The sequence below is a fragment of the Bombina bombina genome, chromosome 1 (assembly GCF_027579735.1).
Source record: "Bombina bombina isolate aBomBom1 chromosome 1, aBomBom1.pri, whole genome shotgun sequence".
Taxonomy (NCBI): Eukaryota; Metazoa; Chordata; class Amphibia; order Anura; family Bombinatoridae; genus Bombina; species Bombina bombina.
In genome coordinates, this window is record NC_069499.1 from 445,471,443 (window position 1) to 445,497,174 (window position 25,732).

Consider the following 25,732-nt stretch of genomic DNA (forward strand, 5'->3'; position numbering starts at 1 on the left):
GAAAACAAATTACGTTTACACCTAACACGCTAACATAACCACTGAGTCTAAACACAACTTATCTGCCGCCCCCGATATCGCCGCCATCTACATAATGTTATTAGCCCCTATTCCGCCTCTCCCGGACCCTACCGCAACTAAATAAATATATTAACCCCTATCCCGCCGCTCCCGGAGCCCACCGCAACTAACTAAAAGTATTAACCCCTATCCCGCCGCTCCCGGACCCCACCACAACTAAATAAATGTATTAACCCCTATCCCGCCGCTCCCGGACCCCGCCGCAACTAAATAAATGTATTAATCCATAAACCCCTGGCCTCCCACTTTACTACCACTAACTAAACCTATTAACCCCTAAACCGCCAGCCCCCCATATCGCCATAAACTAAATTAAGCTATTAACCCCTAAACCTAACAACCCGCTAACTTTACAGTAAATATTAACTCATCCCTATCTTATAATAAATTAAAACTTACCTTTAGAATTAAAATAAACTATATTAAACTATTAATAACCTACCCTATTATCCAAAAATTACATTAAACTATATTAAACTATTAATTAACCTACCCTAACTATTATACTAAAACTACATTAAACTAACAATTAAATTAACTATATTACATATTTAAAAACCTAACCCTACTTAAGTTATTTAAATCTACTATAAAACATTACTAAATTACAAAAAAATTAACAACTAAGTTACAAAAAATAAAAAACACTGTTACAAAAAATAAAAAACCACAGTATCAAAAATAAAAAAGAATTGCACCTAATCTAAAATAAAAAAGACCCCCTAAAATAAAAAAAAAACCCTAGCAGGGCCTTTTGCAGGGCATTGCCCCAAAGAAATCAGCTCTTTTACCTGTAAAAAAAAATACAAACACCCCCAACAGTAAAACCCACCACCCAACCAACCAACCCCCCCAAATAAAACCATATCTAAAAAACCTAAGCTCCCCATTGCCCTGAAAAGGGCATTTGTTTGGGCATTGCCCTTCAAAGGGCATTTAGCTCTTTTACTTCCCAAAGTCCCTAACATAAAATTAAAACCCACCCAATAAACCCTTAAAAAAACCTAACACTAACCACCGACGATCCACTTACAGTTTTCGAAGACCGGACATCCATCCTCAGCGAAGCGGGCCGAAGTCTTCATCCAAGCGGGCCGAAGTCTTCATCCAAGCGGGCCGAAGTCTTCATCCAAACCGGCAGAAGTCTTCATCCAGACGGCATCTTCTATCTTCATTCATCCGGCGCGGAACAGCTCCATCTTTAAGACATTCGGCGCAGAGCATCCTCTTCTTCCGATGGTCAACGACGAATGAAGTTTCCCTTTAAGGTACGTCATCCAAGATGGCGTCCCTTACATTCCGATTGGCTGATAGAATTCTATCAGCCAATAGGAATTAAAGAGGAAAAAAATCCTATTGGCTGTTGCAATCAGCCAATAGGATTGAGCTTGCATTCTATTGGCTGATTGGAATAGCCAATAGAATGCAAGCTCAATCCTATTGGCTGATTGGATCAGCCAATAGGATAAAAGCTCAATGCTATTGGCTGATTGCAACAGCCAATAGGATTTTTTCCCCTTTACTTCCTATTGGCTGATAGAATTCTATCACCCAATCAGAATGTAAGGGACGCCATCTTGGATGACGTACCTTAAAGGGAAACTTCATTCGTCGTTGACCATCGGAAGAAGAGTATGCTCCGCGCCGGATGTCTTGAAGATGGACCCGCGCCGGATGGATGAAGATAGAAGATGCCGGCTTCAATGAGGTCTTCGTCCCGCTTGGATGAAGATAGGGTTTTATTTGGGGGAGTTGGTTGTGTGGGTGGTGGGTTTTACTGTTGGGGGGTGTTTTTATTTATTTTTTTGTAGGTAAAAGAGCTGATATTTCTTTGGGGCAATGCCCTGCAAAAGGCCCTTTAAGGGCCATTGGTAGTTTAGTGTAGGCTAGGGTTTTTTTTTATTTTGATAGGCCTCTTAGATTAGGTGTAATTCTTTTTTATTTTTGATACTGTGGTTTTTTATTTTTTTGTAATTTAGTAATTTTTAATAGTAGATTTAAATAACTTGAGTAGGGTTAGGTTTTTAAATATGTAATATAGTTAATTTAATTGTTCGTTTAATGTAATTTTAGTATAATAGGGTAGTTTAATATAGTTTAATGTAATTTTAGTATAATAGTTAGGGTAGGTTAATTAATAGTTTAATAGAGTTTAATGTAATTTTAGTATAATAGTTAGGGTAGGTTAATTAATAGTTTAATATAGTTTATTTTAATTCTAAAGGTAAGTTTTAATTTATTATAAGATAGGGATGAGGTAATTATAATGTTAAGTTAGCGGGTTGTTAGGTTTAGGGGTTAATAGCTTAATTTAGTTTATGGCGATATGGGGGGCTGACGGTTTAGGGGTTAATAGGTTTAGTAAGTGTTAGTGATGTGGGAGGCCAGGGGTTTAGGGGTTAATACATGTATTTAGTTGCGGAGGGGTCCGGGAGCGGCGGGATAGGAGTTAATTGCTTTATTAAAGTTGCGGTGGGCTCCGGGAGTGGCGGGATAGGGGGTTAATAACTTTATTAAAGTTGCCGCGGGGTCCGGAGCGGCGGGATAGGGGTTAAACATTTTAGTATAGTGACGGTGTTTAGTGACAGGGTATAAATAAAGTTGGGAAAAAGCCGAATAGCAGCGATATCGATGACTGTTAGTTAACAACAGTCCGCTGCTCATCGCCCCCCGACTTGGTGCGCGGCTTTTTTGATAAATATGGCGATCGTATTCAGGCCAGCGGCCGCGATGTTAGGCGAGCGTATTGGTCCCGGCGAATGCAGCACAGTTGACGGCTTGATAATTCGGCCTCTTTGTGTCCTAATCCTAAAAATGCTTCTGAGAGATATTTGCGTTATATGGATGATGTTAGGGCATCGAAATATTACATTAATGCTACTAAGGATTTTAGACAAACTTCCAGTTTGTTTATTCTTTTTTTCTGGCCCTAGGAAGGGTCAGAAGGCCTCTGCTGTTTCTTTGGCCTCTTGGATGAAATTTTTATTCACAATGCTTACTATGAGGCAGGTCAGCCTCCACCGCCTTGGATTAATGCTCATTCTACTAGGTCAGTTGCCCTTTTCTTGGGCTTTCAAGAATAAATATTTGCAAGGCAACTATTACTAAATTTTACTAAATTCCACCATTTTGATATTTTGTCTTCTTCTGAAGCACCCTTTGGTAGATAGGTTATTCAGGCAGTTGTCTCAGTTTGATTTTTTTTTGCCCGTTTGATTAATTTTAAGTGCATTCTCACCACCATGAAAGAAATTAATTTATCAAGTAAGCATAAATTATGTTTTTTATAAGGCATCTTTGATGGTGTGGAAGGCACCCCCTGTGTGCATAATTGCACATTCTACTAGAGCAGTTGCCACTTCTTGGTCATCTTATTTTAGGGCTTATTTTTTTTTTTTGCAAGACAGCTTCTTGGTTTTCTTTGCATTTTTTTAAGTTTTATCACTTTTGTATGTGTGTCTGCTAAGAGGCTGCGTTTGACAGGAAAGTTTTGCGGGCCTTAGTGCCTGATTAGTAATGTCCTGCCTTTACTGTTTGTTCCACCCTATTTCACGGTTGCTTGGGTATTGACTCCCACATTTGATGACTCGTGGACTCTCACCATCTAGAAAAAAAATGCACGCTTACCTGATAAATTAATTTCTTTCATGATGGTGAGAGTCCACAAGCCCAGCCCTTTCTTGTTGTACAGATGGCAGCATTACTTGTTTTGTACTTCTTTTGCCCTGCTTTCTTTCCTGCTTTTCTTTTTTCCCCTCATCTACTGTACTTGGCTATATGTATAACTGAGGATCATTGGAAGGAAGTGGGATTTAAAGCTCTGGGTATTTTGGGGTATCTTTTGCCTACTCCTATTAGTTAGGGGAATTCCAACACGTGATGACTAATGGATTCTCACCATCATGAAAGAAATTGATTTATCAGGTAAGCATACATTTTTGTTGTTTTGCTAACAAGTCATCAAAAAACATGAAGGCTGGAATAAATTAACAGTACAGAGTCTAATGGAGTATTATTAAATCTGGACTGAAATTTTGTTTTTTTGGGGGGTTTTTAATATTCATTTTCTTTATTATATTATAATTATATGCCAACATTGAAAATAGTAGTGCTGTTAAAGATAATTTTATATTTAAAAATAAATTAAAATTATATTTACAATAATAATTACATTTTGTACGTAAACTAACTAAAAGCACACTTATATTCTATCTGTAGCTCCAAGTAGAACATATAACACCTTTGATAGATACTTTGGGTCAGGTTTGTCAAGGGGGAATGCATCCAATATTTATGAAGCAGCAGTTTAACCCTTTTTGTAACGCTGTATTCATCTGTTGTTTAACACATTATCAGATGATATTTATCTTGGTTACAGACTGTCTTAGTCTAACATGATATGTTTCTCTCCATAGCACTCCCAAAACTGTGGTGCTGGAACAGGGATATTCCTTTTAATCAATGCTTCTGTCATCATCATCATTCGAGGTCATCGTTTCTGCCTCTGGGGGTCTGTATATCTTGATGCTCATGGAGAAGAAGACAGAGATCTTAGGTAACATTTGGAATGCCCATTAAATTATGTTCTGTGATGACTTCTTTTGTTGTCTCTGTTGATTGAGAGGATCTCTAAACATATATAATACAATTATTAATTATAATTAAATAAGAATAGGCTTATGATGAATATTTTATCTAACAACCAAAATTATATCTTTTATTTATTTGTTTGTGCATCATTACTAATAAATGGCATGTTTGCTGCTGTTGTAGGAATACCATGCTGTTTCTTTTCTTTGGCTACACTAATAAAGCACATTGTACAACATATTTGGAAGATTTGTTGAGTTGGGTTTGAGTATGTTACTTAGACTTCCACACAAGTAGTCATTACAGTTGTGTTTGTGCTTTACTAATTGCTAAAGCATTTTCAAATTAAAGGCATAGGAAACACAATTTTTTCCTTTATGATTTAGATAGAGCAAGTAATTTGAAACAACTTTCCAATTTACTTCTATTATCAATTTTTCTTTGTACTCTTGGTATCTTTTGTTGAAAAGCAGGGATTTAAGTTAATAGCTGGCCCATGTCTGGAGCACTATATGGCAGCAGTTTTGCAAGAATCTTATCCATATGCAAGAGCACTAGATGGCAGCACTATGTCCTGCCATGTAGTACTCCAAATGCCTACCTAGGTATCTCTTCAACAAAGAATACCATCGGAACGAAACAAATTTGATAATAGTTATAAATTGGAAACTTTTTTTAAAATGGTATGTTTTGTCTCAATCAAAAAATATTTTTTTTGTTTCATACCCCTTTAAACAATATTTTGTAAACCAAGGTTTAGTAATCATGTCTTTCAAATTTAGTTTGGTTCCACTAGTGAAGCATCTCCCTCTTTGTGGAACTATTAAAAGGTAAAGTCGTATTTTAGTGGCTACAGTAAGGATGACTAGATTAAAGGTCAGGTACTGTATTATGACTGCACATTCACTTTTAATGGTAATGAAGCTAACACCTCTGAATGCATTTCTGGTTTACATAGATGTCAGACTCCCATGCTCTAGTGGTTGGCAGTCATGAAGCCATCTGCATTTTGCAGCAAAACTCATTTCTAGTTTGTGACCTTCCAATATTGCATTGTCTTGGCCTTTATACTCCACACTTACCTGGTGAGACAGAAAAATACCACACCCCCTTTTACCTGTTTAAAATGTTACCCTGTTTTCCTTCAGGGTATTACTAGTTCTGTGTCCATCATAGAATGGACAGAACCGAGTCCTATTTCCCATGTCACAGTGGAGTTATGCTGCTTTCCACTGCTGAATTACTTGTATCATTCCCCTGCAAATGGATTTCATACAAACAATTAAAGCAAGCTAGTGGGCACTGCTAGGATTAGCTCAGGGAATGCCGCCATTTCCCCCGGAATTCCATTATCAAGACCTAAATGTAAGTGTCATCAAGTGGCGCAGGAACTCATTCACTCTCAATGACAAAAGGAGAGCTCAACGGTTTGAGCAGGAAGCAGTTAGTGAGATATAGTGAGTCAGTAAGCTCTCTATCTCTTCAACACTGCAAGCAAACTGCTGCTTTCCCTGCATTTCAGATGTAGTCTTCTGATCATTTGATGTGTGCCCAGGATGTTCAGCCTGCCGTTTTGCACAGCAGCGATGGTATATGATTTTATTTCAGTGACCTCGGTGCTTTTTCGAAACTGTGTTTATCTTTCCCCTTTTTCTAAATCTTTCTTTTGTTTCTCTTTTTCTGTCTTGCAGCTCTTAGCCTAGTATTGTGCCTGGAAATTTTGCCCTTTATGCTAAACCTGCCTGAGCCAGAAGAATTTCATCCTGATTGTGTTTTTGATCCTATTGAATTTTCTACCTCTGTTAAGCAAACTTAATTTTGGAATGTCAGCCATCAAGCGTCTTAAATTTTATTCACAGATTGTGAAAGATCTACTCTCCCTTAATGCTAGAGGTATAGTTCTCTAAGATCTGAAAAGACATGCTTTATAGTAAAAACTATGGTAGGCTAATTCAGCCTCTTAAGTGAATTTGCTGGACCTTCTTTTTGAGCCATCTATGCTGTTTGGAGAAACGCTTGATGACCTGATCGCAAAATGGACTGGGGGAAGGTCATTTTTTTGCCCTAAGCCTCCAAGATTAAAAGATCTGCATTATGTTCCTGTCAGAGATTTCAAACTAATGCCAAGAAAGCTAAAGTTCTTCTAGAGCAGGGTTTTTTCAAAGTGTTAGGTGGTGGACCTCCCTGCTGACAGAATTTAGAAGATAACGCCCACCCTCATAATAGAAGTTGCTTTTTCTTTCATGTAATTGGCAAGAGTCCAGAGCTAGTGACGCATGGGATATACATTCCGACCAGGAGGGGCAAAGTTTCCCAAACCTCAAAATGCCTATAAATACATCCCTCACCACACCCACAATTCGTTTTACTAACTTTGCCTCCTATGGAGGTGATGAAGTAAGTTTGTGCTTGATGTTTTCTAATTTCTTTTGTGATAAGTGCTTCTAAGCATTCTGAAGCCCAATTCCTCTCAGAGTACAGTGTTTGTCAGAGGGATGTGAAGAGATTATCGCCTGTTTGATGTTATAGTTTTCCTTGTGGGAAATCTTTTTAAGGGTTCCCTGTTATCGGTCGTAGGGATTCATCTCCTACCTCTCTTTTCAGATTGACGATATACTCTTATATACCATTACCTCTGCTGATAGCTTTCAGTACTGGTTTGGCTATCTGCTATATGTGGATGGGTGTCTTTTGGTAAGTATGTATCATTATTTTAAGACACACTCAGCTATGTTTTGGCGCTTTATGTATTAATATAATGTTTTAAATATATGTATTTTACTTATTTGCCATGAGTCAGGTCTATGTGTATTTCCCTTTGCAGTCCAGCAGTTTCGTTATGGAAATCATGTTTAGGAAGTTTGTCTTACCTGGGGTATAGTCTTTTTTCAATTTGACTTGTTTTTCTTTTAAAACTTGCTGGCATATTAGGCTCACAAGGGTGCAAAATGCTGTTATTTATTGCGTCATTCTTGGCGCAAGCAATTTTTTGGGCAGTGAATGTGCGTCTGTCATGACGCAAGTTCGTCTTTTCCTGCGTCTTAGTTGACAAGAGGTTGTTTTGCTCAAAATTGCGTTTGTTATTATGCGAGTTGCATCATTTCCGGATGTATTTATATTTTACCTCACTTCCTATATGATCTTGCCTTCTTTGTGCTCAGAGGGCAATGCTATTTGCTTTTTTGTTAATTTTTGCATTTTTTTCCCATTCCTGAAACTGCTATATGTGGAAATAAGATATTTTTGTTTAATGTTATTTTTTTTTTTCACATTTTACAAGATGTCTCAATCTGATCCTATCTCAGAAGTCGCTGTTTGAACCATGCTTCCTGAACACAGTTCTACCAAAGCTGAGTGTATCTGTTGTTAGCTAGTGGAGATTATATCTCCAACTGTAGTATGTAACAGTTGTCATGATAAGCTTTTGAATGCAAACAAGGTTTTGATTAGTGCTAGTACAGTATCTGTTGTTCCTTCAACATCTAAAGTACATGATATCCCTGTTGATATGAATATATATTGCTGATGCGATACAGAAGGCTATGGCTGCTATACCGCCTTTAAATAAACATAAAAGGTCTTTTAAAACGTTTTTGCCTCAAGATAAAAAGTCTAAAGGCAAATCTAAAGCTTCTAATCGGTTTCGTTCCTTTCGTCAGAATAGAGAACAGAAAACCATTCCTTCCCCTAAAGACTCTGGCTCCAATTGGAAGCCAACCTTAAGTTGGAATAAATCCAAAGCTTACAAAAAACCAAAGCCATCTATGCTGCGGCCCTCGATCCAGTTCTGCTGGTGGGGGGGAAATTTAAATTATTTCAAGACATTTGGGCAGGTTTCATTCGGAAACATTGGATTCAGAATATTGTCTCCCAGGGGTATCGAATAGGTTTCAAAATAAGACCTCCTGTGAGAAGATTTGTTCTCTCTCACGTTCCAACAAATCATGTGAAAGCTCAGGCTTTTCTGAAGTGTGTTTCAGATCTAGAGCTTTCAGGAGTGATTGTACCAGTTCCATTTCTGGAACAGGGTCTGGGTTTTTATTCAAATCTATTCATTGTCCCGAAGAAGGAAAATTCTTTCAGACCACTTCTGGATCTGAAGTTTTTAAATCGTTTTGTAAGAGTCCCAACTTTCAAGATGGTGACTATAAGGACTATTCTGCCTTTTGTTCAGCAAGGGCATTTTATGTCCACAACAGACTTACAGGATGCTTATCTTCACATTCCGATTCATCCAGACCACTATCTGTTTCTGAGATTCTCTTTTCTAGACAAGCATTACCAAATTGTTGCTCTTCCATTTGGCCTAGCAACAGCTCCAAGAATCTTTTCCTTATTTGGACGATATCTTGGTACTGGCTCAGTCTTTGCATTTAGCAGAAAGCAGAATCTCACACATCAACTTGTGTTGTTAATTCAAAGACATGGTTGGAGGAGCAATTTACCAAAGAGTTCTTTGATTCCTCAGCCAAGTGTCACCTTTTTAGGTTTCCAGATAGATTCAGTGTCCATGACTCTGTCTTTAACAGTCAAGAGACAAATAAAATTGGTTTCTGCCTGTCGAAACCTTTAGTCTTGATCATTCCCTTCAGGGGCTATGTGCATGGAAGTTTAGGTCTCATGACTGCAGCATGGGATGTGATCCCCTTTGCTCATTTTCATATGAGACCTCTGCAGATTTGCATGCTGAATCAATGGTGCAGGGATTATACTCGGATATCACAGTTGATATACTTATATCCCAACATTCAACTCTCTCTGTCCTGGTGCTTAGTCCATCATCGGATTATTCAAGGGGCCTCTTTTGTTCGTCTGCCTGGACTGTGATTTCAACAGATGCAAGTCTCACAGGTTGGGGAGCTGTCTGGGGGTCTCTGACAGCACAAGGAGTTTGGAATCCTCAAGAGGCGAGGTTACCAATCAATATTTTAGAACTCTGTGCTATTTTCAGGGCCCTTCAGGCTTGGCCGCTATTAAAGAGAGAATTATTCATTCGTTTTCAGACAGACAATATCACAACTGTGGCATATGTCAAACATCAAAGGGGGACTCGCAGTCCTTTATCAATGTCTAATTTCTGCGATTCATATCCCTGGTGTAGACAATTGGGATGTGGATTATCTCAGCCGCCAGTTCTTACATCCAGGGGAGTAGTCTCTCCATCCAGATGTATTTTATCAGATTGTTCAGATGTGTGGTCTTCCCGAAATAGATCTGATGGCAACAAGAAGCTTCCCAGGTACCTTTCCAGGTCCAGGGATCCTCAGGCAGAGATAGTGGATGCGTTAGCAGTTCCTTGGTCATAATGGAACAATCTTGTGAGTTTCTGATAGCACCGGCATGGCCTTACAGGTTTTGGTATGTGGATCTTGTCCCAATGTCCAGTTGCCAACCTTGGCCCCTTCCGTTAAGGCCAGACTTTCTGTCTCAAGGGCCGTTTTTCCATCAGGATCTCAAATCGCTAAATTTGAAGGTATGGAAATTGAATGCTTAGTCATAGAGGTTTCTCTGACTCAGTGATTAATACTATGTTTCAGGCTCGTAAGTCTGTTTCAAGGAAGATTTATTATCGGGTTTGGAAAACCTATATTTCATGGTGGTGTTCTCATAAATTCTCTTGGCATTCTTTTAAAATTCCTAGAATTTTAGTTTCTTCAGGATGGTTTGGATAAAGGTTTGCCTGCAAGTACTTTGAAGGGACAAATCTCTGCTCTTTCTGTTTTATTTTGTAGAAAGATTGCTAAGCTTCCTGATATTCACTGTTTTGTTCAGGCTTTGTTTCTTATCAAGCCTGTTATTAAATGAATTTCTCCTCCTTGGAGTCTTAATTTGGTTTTAAAAGCTTTGCAGGCTCCTCCGTTTGAGCCTATGCATTATTTGGATATTAAACTACTTTCTTGGAAAGTGTTGTTCATTTTGGCTATCTCTTCTGCTAGAAGAGTTTTTGAATTGTCTGCGCTCTCTTGTGAGTCTTCTTTTCTGATTTTTCATCAAGATAAAGCTGTTTTTGAGGACTTCGTTTAAACTTCTTCCTAAGGTTGTGAATTCTAACAACATTAGTAGGGAATTTGTTGTTCCTTCTTTGTGTCCTAATCCTAAGAATGCTCTTGAAAGATCTTGCCATTCTTTAGATGTTGTAAGAGCTTTGAAATACAATATCGAAGCTACTAAGGATTTTATAAAGACTTCCAGTCTATTTGTTGTTTTTTCTGGTTCCAGGAAAGGCCAGAAAGCTTCTGCCATTTCTTTGGCATCCTGGTTAAAGTTTTTGATTCACAAGGCTTATTTGGAGGCGGGACAGTCTCCGCCTCAGAGAATTACAGCTAATTCTACTAGATCAGTCGCCACTTCTTGGGCTTTTAAGAATGAAGCTTCAGTTGATCAGATTTGCAAAGCAACAACTTGGTCTTCTTTGCACACATTTACTAAATTCTACCGTTTTGATGTTTTTTCTTCTGCAGAAGCAGTCTTTGGTAGAAAAGTTCTTCGGGCAGCTGTCTGTTTGATTCTTCTGCTTATGATTTAAGTTTTTTTCTTGTAATTTATAAGAAAGACTTATTTTTTTGTGGATTTATTTTTTTCAGCGGAAATAGCTGTTTTTATTTTATCCCTCCCTTTCTAGTGACTCTTCTATGGTCTCCCACATCTTGGGTATTTCTATCCCATACGTCACTAGCTCATGGACTCTTGCCAATTGCATGAAAGAAAACATAATATATGTAAGAACTTACCTGATAAATTAATTTCTTTCATATTGGTAAGAGTCCATGAGGCCCACCCTTTTTATAGTGTTCATGATTTTTGTATAAAAGCACAATTATTTTTCCAGTTCCTCTTTTTGTATGCTTTCTTACTCCTTATTGTATCACCCCACTACTTGGCTATGCGTTAAACTGAATTGTGGGTGTGGTTAGGGGTTTATTTATAGGCATTTTGAGGTTTGGGAAACTTTGCCCCTCCTGGTAGGATTGTATATCCCATACGTCACTAGCTCATGGACTCTTGCCAATATGAAAGAAATTAATTTATCAGGTAAGTTCTTACATAAATTATGTTGTTGTTTTTTTCTTTAAAGAAAATTGTAATATAGCTGATTCTATTCAACCAAAAAATCGCTTCACTTATGTTTCAATTTACTCTTTGTTACTCCTATGTTAAATACAATTTACCTATCAAACAACAAACCTAACGCAGTCTGAGCAATTTTGACCTCAATGCCTTTCTTCCACCTACATCCATGCCCTTTGCCTTATTCCACCATGACATGGCAAGTGGCATTGTCAGATGCTGCTTGTGGTTTCCGCGCCTACCCTTATATGCTCTGGCGGCCCCCTGGAGAGGTCTGCCGCACAGTTTAAAAACCACTGTTCTAGAGAAACTTTTATTTCCCAAGCATGGAAGCAAGCAGCAGAATTTAGAGGGAGGATCAGAGGCAAATTTGGATCTTCTTAGAATGCTAAAACCCGATGACTGTGCCAGGGACCAGACAATTCCTGCAGGGGCATGCCTGCTTTAGTTCAAGTATGTCTGGGGGTCAGTGTTTCACAGATCAATGGGTGATAGTGTATCTAATTGTAGGTTACTTTTTGGAATTCCTCTTGAAACCCCCAGCTCCCCATTTTGTACAAATCTCAATTCCACAAGATCATTCTAAGCAATATGCTCTTTTACAGTATGTAAATAAGTTGATGCAAACCAGTGTCATTCAGTAGATACCTGCAGTTTAAGGCCAGGGGTTTTACTCTCAATTTAATCTGACTAAAAAGAAAGATGGAACCTGGATACCTACCAATTCTGGATTTGAGAACACTCCACCGGAGTCTCTTCTCACAGTGGTGACACCTATTCCACAAGGATCCTAATTGGTTTCACTACAGCTAGAAAATGCCTGTATCTTAGCCCTCCCTGGTAATACTTTCCAGTGAGAATCCTTCTGTCAATTGGTGTGAACAAATCTGCCCACTCTCCTAGTTACCTGTATAAAGTTATCTTTGAAGAGCCACTCCTTCCTCCTCCTAGTTTTGTCCAGCTTGTAGGTGGACAGGACTAGGAGTACCTCTCAGTGCTCAGGATTCCTTTGGATCTTTCAGATGCAGGATTCTTCCCCCCTTCTGTTTCCGGTAAATTTGCGTATCTTTTCCAGTGCAGTGCCATATAAATCCATTGGCTTTGGCCACTGTTATGGCATGTGTGATGGTGGAATCTCCATACAGAGGTTTCTTGTGGGAGCTGCCATGTTTCCATGACTTTATTTCCTAGTGACGTTACAGGTGTTCTGTCTGAGGGCAGCACTATTCCTGTGCATGCATGATTTAATTTATATTCACTGTGGGTCTTCATCAGGTTCTGATCCGGAGCTCTGGGACATTTTAAAGCTTTAATATCCCAAGAAGAAGTTTAACCGGAACTATGTGAGTGCAGTGCTGCAGTTCAGCCAGGTTTTCCTTTGGCATTGAGGCCTTTATTTTACTTGTGGGTTGTTTATTGTATTTATATATTATGTAAATTAGAAAAAGAGAAACCCAGAAATTAGAAGGCAGCCTATTGATATAATCAGCGTGAACAACAGACGTTTAAAGTGCAAAGTGCAATACAAGAACCCCTCTGAATTTGCAGTGTAATAACCTGTTCCGTAGCTCCAGGTAAACAGTAGAGATCTCACTCACCCAATCCCATAGGTAAGGCAGGTACCGCCGAACGCGGCTGTTAGTCCTGTCCGGACGCCTCTGTGTAGGCGCGGCCCGATCCTGGCCAATGAAGCACACTCTGGAACGAGGCAGGGAAATCCTTGCTCCGCCTCAACTTATTCCAGACACCTGCTCCTCCGGTAAGACAATACAGCTCCGCCAGTGACGTAGTGAAAAAAGTCCCTGCTCGAAAAACACTGCTGGGTTCAAAGTTGCAATATGCACACTCTCTCTTATGTAGAAACAAATAAGCACAGATGGGAACAGCCAATCTCCGGACAATATAAGCTTCAAAAAGAGAAAGTTGAGACTGTTCCATAAAATCAGTTCCTTTATTTAATTATTTAAAAACGGAAAAACACAGCAACAAAAGGACATGGTGTAGAATGCGCAGCACAGTCTGGCTTACGCGTTTCGGATATAATCCGTAGTCATAGCCTACTGTGATGTGCTCTACACCTGGTTTAAAACGAGGTAAAACAAGTGTGATTGGTACAAATTTACAAACACGCCTTCAGCTTTCTACCAATGTCTACATTCATTCTGTTAACCCTCTAATGCCTGGAAAGCACAATCCTAAAACGCTATATAAGTATATACACATTATATTACATATGTTTCTATTTGCACAATAAAGAAGAGAATATCCGCTAAAATGGTAAACATATTTCTCACATATGAGCAAAAGACACAATAACAATAGAAAAGTCAATAGAATAGTCAATGTGATAATATTTTCAATGTGATAGATTTTCCAAACAGTGGTCACAAGAATGTATCTAGTATATAGATGAATGTATAAATAAATAAATATATATAATATGGGGAAATATGCACATTGAAAAATAGAGAGAAATGATACTTATATTGCCAATGCTATCTATACAAGTGCCCACTATATAAATAGTAATAGTTCCTCTATACGCGATACACTACACTCATAGACATATTAATGGACGCCAATATTAATAATTCATTTCATGTATAGCTAGGCAGAAAAATGAAAAATAATCAAAATGCAAAATACAAAGTTAGGTCACCCCAAAAAAATTGAAAACATTATTAGAAACTGGATACATCTATGGAAAATACTGATGAGATAATAGCTCAATTCCCTCAGCAAATCACAACATGGGATAAATATTCAGATGGAAGTATTAAATATTATCTTGACTAAAAAGTTGAAAATAATTAATTAAATAGGTAAATTGTGTATTATACATATCATGAAAAAATGATTAATAAATCTATCCACTATTGAAATAGTGCTGCCAATACTTATTGTGGATAGATAGGTAACTACCCCTACTGTAGAATTAATGGGAAAGAAAAACACAAGAAACATTTCGATGTGTCATGAGATAATGAAAATGTAATCAAATTCATTCCCACAAGTTCATTACATCATATCTTGAATTTAAACCATCAGGCACCCGTGTGCCCAAGGTAAAAATCCAAAACGCCTCGCGTCTAGCGAGCAGTTGATCTAAGTCACCTCCCCTGCTTGGCCTGGTGACTTTCTCAATGGCACACCAAGTGAACCCCTTGAGGTTATTGTCATGATAGACTCCAAAGTGTTGTACTATAGGAGTCGTGGACCTCTTGGTGGTAAAGGAGGAAAGATGTTCCCTAATCCTAGAGTTTAGGTCTCTTGAAGTTAATCCTATGTATTGGATCTGGCATAGTGTACACTCAATCAAGTAGACTACTGACTATGTCTTACAATTCATGCATGCAAGTATTTATTTAGTAGCTTTTCGTTGTTTTAACACTCATGAACTCTTTGGTGACCCTGACAAAGTCACAAGGCTTGCACTTTCTGTGCCCACATCTATACATTCCAGTATGCTTAAGCCAAGATCCTGTTTCTCCCTTGTCTGTCTTTAGTAATGTGGGCGAAAGTATAGAGCCTAGGGAAGGACTCTTTCGGTAAGCACATCTGAGTCCTTGTTGGACTGTATCTATCAACTTGCCCTCAGCCCTCAGTACTGAAAAATGCTTCTTGATTATCTCGCAAATCTGTGGATACTGGGCACTATGTGTTGTAACAAAAGTTATATCCTGTTGGGCTTTGATGTGTTGATCTTTCGTACTTAATAGACTCTCCCTAGATGTAACCTGTACTGATTCCTTAGCTCTTTTAATGGCTTTTTTTGGGGTACTTCCTTTCCTTCAATCTCATCTCCAGTTTTTTAGCTTCATTTTGAAAATCCTCCTTGGAAGTACAATTCCTTTTAATTCGAGTATATTCTCCTTTTGCAATAGCAAAAGGAACATGTTTGGGATGGCAACTTGTTCCCAAAAGTAAGGAATTACCAGAAATGGATTTTCTGAATATCCTAGAGTCTATTCTACCATTGGGATTACCCTCCAAAGTGATGTCCAAGTAATTTATGGAACTCTGACTGGTCTCAAAGGTAAAGCTGAGTCCAATGTCATTGTTGTTCAAATGATCAATGAATCCCAAAATGTCCGATTGATTACCTGACCATATAAAAAGAAGATCATCTATGTATCTCCTATAAAAGGAGATACATTCCCTGTAGGGGTTTCTATCTCCAAAGATGTGGTAAAACTCCCACCAGCCAAGAAAAAGATTGGCAAAAGAGGGAGCAAATTTTGCTCCCATGGCGGTACCACATCTCTGGAGATAGAAGACCTCCTCAAATTTGAAAAAATTATGGGATAAAAGAAAAAGAGTGACCCTCAAAATATATCTGATGAAATCATCAGAATAATCAGTATTATGTTCCAGAAAAAATATATATATATTATGTGCAGATAATTATGAAACGGTTACTCCTCAGACTGTATCTACCCAGGGTATATCCGATATGACTGTGAAGTATGTTTTTTAGAAAAATGTTGTTATATGCACCTTTTTCTTTGGTGATTGTTACATTTTTACTATCATTTATTTATTTTTATGTTTTATTTTTTAGTCATGAGTCTCAGCCTAAGCCCATCTGTTCCCTTTGTGTTAACCCTTGCTGGGAGGATACAAAATTGTCTCTATTCTAGAAATTTATGGTTGAAGTTTTGCTAGAACACCTCTGGAACTTTCAGAATGTTTGCAAACAATTGATTCTATTTCTGAATGGGAACTTTATGGGACGGATTTACCTATTTCTTTTGACTCCCCTGCTCTCTGTGGCCGGAGGGAATCCAAGCCTCAGAGAGTGACTCGCAGCAAGAGCTAACGGTAAATATTTCCGAATACAGCTTAACGGACACTGAGAAGGAAGTGTTACATAAAGGACTATCTTTTTGCGCCATGACTAAGTGTGACTTTTTTCGTTTACAAAGTGACTTACATACTTTTTTTCGTAGCATAAAACTAAAAGCACACTTTTCCAAGCAAGGGACTGTAGGGGTTAACCCCCTGGGGGATGACAATGTTCAATCAGAATATAATATGTTATCACTGAATGCTTTAAATTTAAGGAATAAGAGTTCATTTACCCCTAGCTCTAGCAACAATAGCATTTAGACATTTATTCAATTGGTACTTAGAGATGTGGATTTAATCGCACATAGTAATTGAGGGCCTTATACATATAATAGGATACAGAAGAATTTTTCTAAGATAGAGGAAAAGGCTCTCATGGATCTAAAATTAAACAAACAGATCATATGTAAGCCGGCCGATAAGGGCAGAGCAACTGTGGTCCTGGATAAATCATACTATGTGCAAGAGATTGAAACACAACTTCAGGACCGTGAGGTCTATAAACCACTTAACCAGGGCCCCTCATTTGAGATTGAGAAGAGATTGGAAAAATGTATTGCTAGGGCAATGTTTAATGGGCTTATTACCTCAAAGGAACAGAAATTTTTGGTTCCAGAATAAATTTCGATACCGGTCTTTTACACATTGCTCAAAATACATAAGTGCTTTTTTTCTTTGTGATGTCCCAGTAAATAAGTATTGAATAGCTTTATCTGTGGTGCTGCTACCTTTTTGGACATTTACTTTTGAAAGGATTTTTAAGCACCTTCAGACCAATCTTAGATCTCAAGAGTCTAAACAAATTCCTCAGAGTGCCGTCCTTCAAGATGGAAACTATTCATTCCATTCTTCCTTTGGTCCAAGAGGGTCAATTTATGACAACAGTGGATTTAAAGGACGCATACCTGCAAGTCCCCATCCACAGGGACCATCACAAGTAGCGGCAATGGACATCATCCCGTTTGCTCGTTTCCACCTCAGACCTCTGCAGTTAAGCATGCTCAGTCAGTGGAACAGAGATTATGCAGATCTGTCTCCGCAATTACAGCTGGAGCAGGAGACAAGGGATTCTCTTCTTTGGTGGTTGTCTCAGGATCATCTCTCCCAAGGAACCTGCTTTCGCAGACCCTCTTGGGTGATTGTGACAACAGACGCCAGCCTTCTGGGATGGGAAGCAGTCTGGGGCTCTCTAAAGGCTCAGGGAACATGGACTCAGTCAGAGACTGTTCTACCCATTAACATTATGGAGCTGAGAGCAATCTTCAATGCTGTCCTGGCCTGGCCTCAATTAGCCTCGGCCCGGTTCATCAGGTTCCAGTCGGACAACATAACTTCAGTGGCTTACATCAACCATCAGAGAGGAACACGGAGTTCCTTGGCCATGACAGAGGTAGCCAAGATAATTCAGTGGACGGAGACCCACAATTGCTGTCTGTCGGCGATTCACATCCCAGGAGTGGACAACTGGGAGGCGGACTTCCTGAGCAGGCAGACCTTTCACCCAAGGGAGTGGGAACTCTATCCGGAAGGATTTTCCAGGCTGATTTTCCAGCTGGATCTCATGGCATCTCGGCAGAATGTTAAGCTCCCAAGGTATGGGTTGAGGTCAAGGGACCCTCAGGCTGTACTGATAGACGCCCTGGTGGTACCTTGGAATTTCAGTCTCGCATACCTATTTCCTCCGTTCGCTCTTCTTCCTCGGGTCATTGCTCGAATCAAGCAGGAGAGGGCGTCGGTGATCCTCATTGCACCGTTGTGGCCTCGCAGGATTTGGTATGCAGACCTGGTGTGCATGTCATCCCTTCCACCTTGGAGACTTCTGTTGTGGAAGGACCTTCTACTTCAAGGACCCTTCCTTCACCCAAATCTAGTTTCTCTGAAGCTGACTGCTTGGAGATTGAACGCTTAATTTTATCCAAACGTGGATTTTTGGAATCGGTCATTGAGACCATGATTCAAGCTCGTAAGCCTGTGACTAGAAAGATTTACCACAAGATATGGCGTAAATATCTATTTTGGTGTGAATCCAAGGGCTACTCTTGGAGTAGAGTTAGGATTCCTAGAATTCTGTCCTTTCTCAAAGAAGGTTTGGAGAAGGGTTTATCAGCAAGTTCCCTAAAGGGGCAAATATCTGCTTTGTCTATTTTGTTACATAAACGTCTGGCGGACGTCGCAGACGTGCAATCGTTTTGTCAGGCCTGTGTTCAAGCCAGTTACTCCTCCCTGGAGTCTTAATTTAGTGCTTAAGGTTCTTCAAGGGGCTCCGTTTGAGCCTATGCATTCCTTAGATGTTAAGTTGTTATCTTGGAAAGTTTTGTTTCTCGTTGCTATCTCATCTGCTCATAGAGTGTCTGAGCTCTTGGCATTACAGTTTGAATCTCCTTACCTTATTTTTCATTTGGATAAGGTAGTTTTGCATACTTAGTTAGGGTTTCTCCCTAAAGTAGTTTCAGATCGGAACATTAATCAGGAGATTGTTGTTCCTTCCTTGTGTCCTAATCCTCCTCAGAAGGAACGGCTTCTGCACAATCTGGACGTGGTGCGTGCACTAAAATTCTATTTACAGGCGATTAAGGATTTTCGTCAGTCTTCTGCTCTGTTTGTGGTATTCTCTAGGAAACGTAAGGGGCAGAAAGCTATGGCTTCTTCTCTTTCTTTGTGGCTGAAAAGTATCATTCGGTTTGCCTATGAAACTGCTGGACAGGAGCTTCCTGAGAGAGTTATGGCTCATTCTACGAGGGCTGTTTCCTCTTCCTGGGCATTCAAAAATTAAGCTTCTGTGGAACAGATTTGCAAGGTTGCAACTTGGTCCTCTCTTCACACTTTTTCAAAATTTTATAAATTTGAGACTTTTGCCTCGGCTGAGGTCTCTTTTAGGAGAAAGGTTCTTCAAGCAGTGGTGCCTTCCGTTTAGGTTCCCTGTCTTGTCCCTCCCTTATCATATGTGTACTCTAGCTTGGGTATTGATTCCCAATAGTAATTAGATGATCCGTGGACTCGTGTCATTAGAAAGAAAACAAAATTTATGCTTACCTGAAAAATTTATTTATTTCTTGACACGATGAGTCCACGGCCCGCCCTGTTCTTTAGACAGGTTGTTAGTATTTTATAAACTTCAGACACCTCTGCACCTTGTTGCTTCCTTTCTCTCCTTTGCTTCGGTCGAATGACTGGGGTTGGAGGGAAGGGAGGTGATATTTAACAGCTTTGCTGTGGTGCTCCTTGCCTCCTGCTGGGCAGGAGTGATATTCCCAATAGTAATTAGATGATCCGTGGACTCATCGTGTCAAGAAAGAAATAAATTTATCAGGTAAAGCATAAATTTTGTTTTTAATTTGATTCAAAACTTTAACATCCATTAGAGTGGATGTCTACACTTATCTGTAGAAGTTGAATCTGGGGTATGTTTTTCTTCCAGTAGTCCTCATCACACAGCTGCTCAACAGAATCAGGAATAAAAGGGTGGTCCATAGAGAGACTACCCTTTTGACCATGGAGCAATTTGTCCACCTTGGATGTTTCCAGTGTTTCTAGGTCTACCTCACCAGGTCCCTCTGCGGCATCCAAATTCATGCAACATACAGTATGTCTAGCAACCTGGCTTCTGAGTGGGCAAAGTAGAAGAAGTTAAACACCTCTGATGAAGTTATTTCAACTTTCCAAAAGTCTAGAAAAGCATCTACCAAAGTGGTTTACTATAGGATTTGGGGTGTTCTAGTGTCATGGAAATTTGTCAAGCTGCAGTTTGGAAGAATTCCCATACTTTAATTTCACATTACAAACTAGTTGTAGTTCAGACAGCCTCAGCAAAGTTTAGACTGCAGATGCTTCATTTTGTAAATTCTTAATAAATTATGTCTATTTTTACATTTTGTTCCTTGTCTTTTTTGTCCCACACTGTTTTTGAGTACTACTTTGTATTTATCTCTTACCAGGGATTCACAAGCCCTATTGCTTTTTTCGTTCTATAATGGACATCCTAGGAATGTTCTAAAGCAAAACACATTTTAACAGAAGGCATGGTATTTTTCTGTTCATGCCCCCTAGGGAAAGGGGGTCTCATCTGGTAGGTGTTTGGATATAGGCCAAGATATAGACATTTAAAAAAATTGGTATAATTTCTAGTTTTATTTATCCCTTAAAACTTTAAACTAAATACTAGGACCACTAATTGCAGAAATTCAGAAGAAAATGTGTGGACAACATTTTGCTTTCTCATAGAAAGAAGCCTTAGTACAGATGGAGAAGATGCTGACATTTTATCAATACTGTGACTGGATAAATAGACATAAAAGCCAGTTAGAGGTTTGTGTCGTCAGCACAGGAAATTTAGAATTTAATCTCACATGTAACAAATTTGCTGCCACACACATTTCTTAGATGAAAAAGTTGGAGAAGTTGGTGTCAACAATACATGTGAGTGAGATGTCAAATGCTTCCTGAGAAAATAAACAAGACCAGCATGTCTCAAAGCATATTATTTTCCTTCTCAACTTAATGAACATCTAGAATGGTGGAAACAATGTCAGAATTTCAGCATAAGCCTTTCCTTTACAGAATTTTGGATTTAGATAAATGCAAATTCCAGCAAGTTTGCTGGAAAGTAACTTGTCAGGGCCATTATGTACACAGAAGCCAGATGAATTTATTTTGTGTTTAAACATTTAATTAATCATTTACTATTGTGACATTGTCAGGGTTCTGTGCAAGGGAAATCAATGGTTCAATCAGTGATTCATCTTTTCCCTTCAATATCACTGATGCAATAGATTAAGTCCAGAATTAGATCAAGCAAAATGCTTTTCAATATAATTTCCCTTATTATCTTTCTTGTTCTGGACATCCGGTAAGGTGGTAAAAGGGGGTGGTCATTTTGTAGTCTATAAAACTATCCCTTCACAAGAACAAAAACTCTTTATCATTTGGTAAGGCACATACAATTGAAGACCATTTAGGATTCTCACAAGTGAAGATCATACAGACTTCTAAAAGTCAGAAGATTATGCATTATCATGTTTACAGTTCAATCTGAGTCTCTCAGACTTTTAAGTGGGAAGAAGCTGGTATTAGGGGTCATGATCATTTAAAAAAAAAAATCAATGATAAATGTAGTCTCATTCAAGACAATGATTTCATACTACATATCTGATTGGGTGATTTAATAATTTGTCTTGTAACCCATTCAAGACATCTAGTAAAATTCTCCTTTGGCAATGTCAGTAATCACAATCTCATGGATTGCATTTTTTTGTGGACAAAAGGATGAAAAAGTTTGAGGAATGCCAAAAAGTTGTTTTATAGGACACATTGCTGAAATGGAACTGTGATTACAGGCTTAAAGAACCTTTACCTTCATAATGATATATATTGTTTTCTTTGTGTTTTCATCTTGAAGTACAATAATAAATCACCTCTATTCTAAATATCTAATAGATATAGTAAAAGTTTTCTTTCAGACAGGTGGAGTCCACAATCAATTGCTCCTTGGAATTACTCTTACCTATCACTAGAAGAAGGCAAAGATTGCAAAACCCCAAGACCTCTATAAAACCCCTCCCATCTCACCAATACCTTACTCTTGTCTTTGCCTCTACTGGTAGAGAGGTTCTCAGTTCGAGTTGAGGCCCGTTTCCCCTCAGAGTACAGTGTTTGTCAGATGGATGTATTTGGCGTATTGGATGTGGCATGTATTTCACCAGTGGGGACTTATACACAAGCCTTGCCATGGGTGTGGCAGGGATTTGTCCTTTGCCTCTGCCTGTTGGTTCGTTGATATAATATTATTCCAGTTCCTCTGCTGTTATGTTTCAGCACTGGTCTTGGCTTCCTCCAGTAGCAGAGAGTCGTTGGGTAAGTACTATATTTTTATTTACATGGCACTTGATAAGCTGTTTAGGCTATTACTATATATATTGTTATATACTGTATGTTTAGTTGTATAGTTTATGTGTATAGTTTTCTTTTACAAGATACGATGAGTCCACGGATTTCATCCTTACTTGTGGGATATCGCCTCCTGGTCAGCAGGAGGAGGCAAAGAGCACCACAGCAGAGCTGTATATATAGCTCCTCCCTTCCCTCCCACCCCAGTCATTCTCTTTGCCTGTGTTAGTGATAGGAAGAGGTAAAGTGAGGTGTTAGTTTAGATTCTTCAATCAAGAGTTTATTATTTTTAAAATGGTGCCAAAGTGTGATATTTTACCATAGGGTGTAGCCGTATTCCTTGTCAGCCTCTAGAGTAGAGCTACAGGTGGCTTTAGAGCAGTGGGAACTGGTGGGGTTTTAGCCTCACTGCGCCTCCCATACTTCTGCTGCCCTTCTGGATTATGGTCTTAGCATATAGTAACTAAGGCCCTTCTGTGTCCGCAGAGCTGCTGGAGGGAGAAGACCTCTTGATCCTGTGGGACTTTCATGCTGTTACTCAGCATTGAGGTAAGTGCAGTCCTTATTTTTCTGGGTGCTATCTCAGATGTGGCTTTACATTTTTGTTCTGTTGGGGACAGATCATGGGCTCTCACAGAGCTTCCTTGTCTACAGAGTGTGGGTTCTCTTAGGATTCTGTAGCACCCACACTGTTACGTTACTCTCCCTGCTGCGTGTTAAAAACTGAAACGCTTACAGGGCTCATGGCTATTTGATTTATATGCCTCAAGGGGGTTTTTTGGCTGACGCTGGGGAATGTTAATGTACACGTTTTATTGCTCGAACCTCCGGTTCATATTCTGGGCTAATTGCAGTGTTTCCTATAGTAGAGACAACACGACCACGTGGGCTCTATTTATACTCTTGCCCGGTCTAACAATATGTCCGTGTCGCAACATTTCTATGGGCTTGGATCACGCCCACGACAGGCGGGGCTTCCTTGGCGCGCTGGGGCTAGAGAAAAGCCACGCAGTATTCACTTCCGGAAGTCCCGGTTCCTGATACGTGCTGTTCGTGAGACGCTACGACCGCATGGTTTCTAAGCAAGCGGTCTGCAGCGTCGTAGTGCTGATCCGGACCTGGAATAAGAGGCGGTTTTGTCTGTTGATCGATCGAGGGGGCAGGTAGACGCCTCAGCAGAGCTGCTGAGGCGAGGTGCAGGTTTTTTTCATTGGTGTCTGAAGACTTTGATTGTTTTGCTCTTTGCTAATTAACAAGCATTCACCCTATTTTATTGTGTCAGTAGTTCCATCCGGAGTATCTGGTTACTGACAGTTCGTTTTCTTACAGTTAAAAATATTTTTTATTTTTAAAGAGACAAGTCAAGTTGTTTGTATTTTTCTGTCCAATCATGGATTCAGATGTTATTCAAACTGTCCCATGTTCTATGTGTTTAAAGACCAAATTTTTTTTTGATACATCATTGCCTAAAGTGGATGCTTCTCAAGATACAGATGAGATGCAGAGTATGCCGCAGCTTTCTCCCCAAGCGTCACAGCCTTTAACTCCCGCTCAAGCGATGCCAGGTATTTTGCCAGTTTCTGCCGCATTTACATTAAAAGACATTGCTGCAGTGATGTCTTCTACTCTTTCTGATGCGTTATCTAATTTTCCTATATCGCACGGCAAGCGTACAAGACAAGACAATTGTGTGGTCAATTCAGCCTCTGATTCTTTGATGGCGATTGAGGACGTACCCTCCCGCACTGAACTGGAGGGCACGGAGGTCTTGTCTGAAGGTGAACTCTATGATTCTGGGAGTGCCTTGCCCCTGGCGGACTCTGAAGTCTCTTTCAGGTTTAAGCTTGAACACCTTTGCCTATTACTAAGGGAGGTGTTGGTTACTCTGGATGATTGTGACTCAATAGTGGTCCCTCCAGAAAAATTGAGTAAGTTGGACAAATATCTGGAAGTTCCTTCTTACTCGGATGTTTTTCCAGTTCCTAAGAGAACATCGGAGATCCTTGCTAAAGAATGGGAGAGGCCAGGTATTCCATTCTCCCCTTCTCCTATATTTAAGAAAATGTACCCTATAGCTGACGCTATTAGGGATTCTTGGCAGACGGTTCCCAAGGTTGAAGGAGCCATATCTACCCTGGCCAAACGGACTACTATCCCTATTGAAGATAGTTGTGCTTTTAAGGACCCCATGGATAAGAAGTTAGAGGGTCTCCTTAAGAAGATGTACCTTCACCAGGGATTCCTTTTGCAACCGGCGGCCTGTATTGTTACACTTACCACCGCGGCCGCTTATTGGTTCGATGCCCTGGAAGAGTCTCTTAAGATGGAGACTCCTCTGGAAGAGATACAGGATCGGATTAAAGCTCTTAAGTTAGCTAATTTATTTATTACAGATGCTTCTTTGCAGATCACTAAATTGGCCGCAAAGAGTTCAGGCTTTGCCATCTTAGCACGCAGGGCTTTATGGTTGAAGTCTTGGTCTGCGGATGTGTCATCCAAGTCTAAGCTTTTGGCTATTCCTTACAGGGGGAAGACCCTGTTCGGGCCTGACTTGAAGGAAATTATTTCTGACATCACGGGAGGCAAGGGTCATCTCCCTCAGGATAAAAAGTCCAAACAGAGAGGGCGACAGAGTAATTTTCGATCCTTTCGAAATTTCAAGGGAGATCCCTCTTCCGCTAAACAGGAAGGGAATTATTCCCCAAAAAAGTCCATTTGGAGACCCAACCAGTCTTGGAACAAAGGTAAACAATCCAAGAAACCAGCTGCTACTAACAAGTCAGCATGAAGGGTCGGCCCCCGATCCAGGACCGGATCTAGTAGGGGGTATACTTTCTCTCTTTGTCCAGGCTTGGATGAGAGATGTTCAGGATCCCTAGACACTAGAAATTGTGTCTCAGGGGTATCAGTTGGAGTTAAAAAATTCTCACCCCAGAGGAAGGTTTCTTCTTTCTCTGTAGACCAGATAAAAAGAGAGGCGTTCTTACGTTGTGTAGGAGACCTCTTTTCCATGGGAGTAATATGTCCCGTTCCAATACGGGAACAGGGACAGGGGTTTTATTCAAATCTGTTTGTCGTTCCCAAAAAGGAGGGAACGTTCCGACCCATTTTAGACCTCAAAAGTCTAAACAAGTTTCTCAGGGTTCCATCATTCAAGATGGAAACTATACGTACCATTCTTCCATTAATCCAGGAGGGTCAATTTATGACTACCGTGGATCTAAAGGATGCATATCTACATGTTCCTATCCACAAAGATCAT

At 39.6% G+C, this 25,732-nt stretch overlaps 1 protein-coding gene across 1 annotated transcript in view; it reads left to right on the top strand.

Moving 5' to 3' along the window:
• The window catches only part of UBR3 (ubiquitin protein ligase E3 component n-recognin 3), a 1,090,259-nt gene that overhangs the window by 1,051,744 nt on the left and 12,783 nt on the right, over window positions 1-25,732 (top strand). The window contains 1 exon segment of the mRNA XM_053698420.1: window positions 4,497-4,636. Coding sequence (XP_053554395.1) covers window positions 4,497-4,636 — 140 coding nt within the window.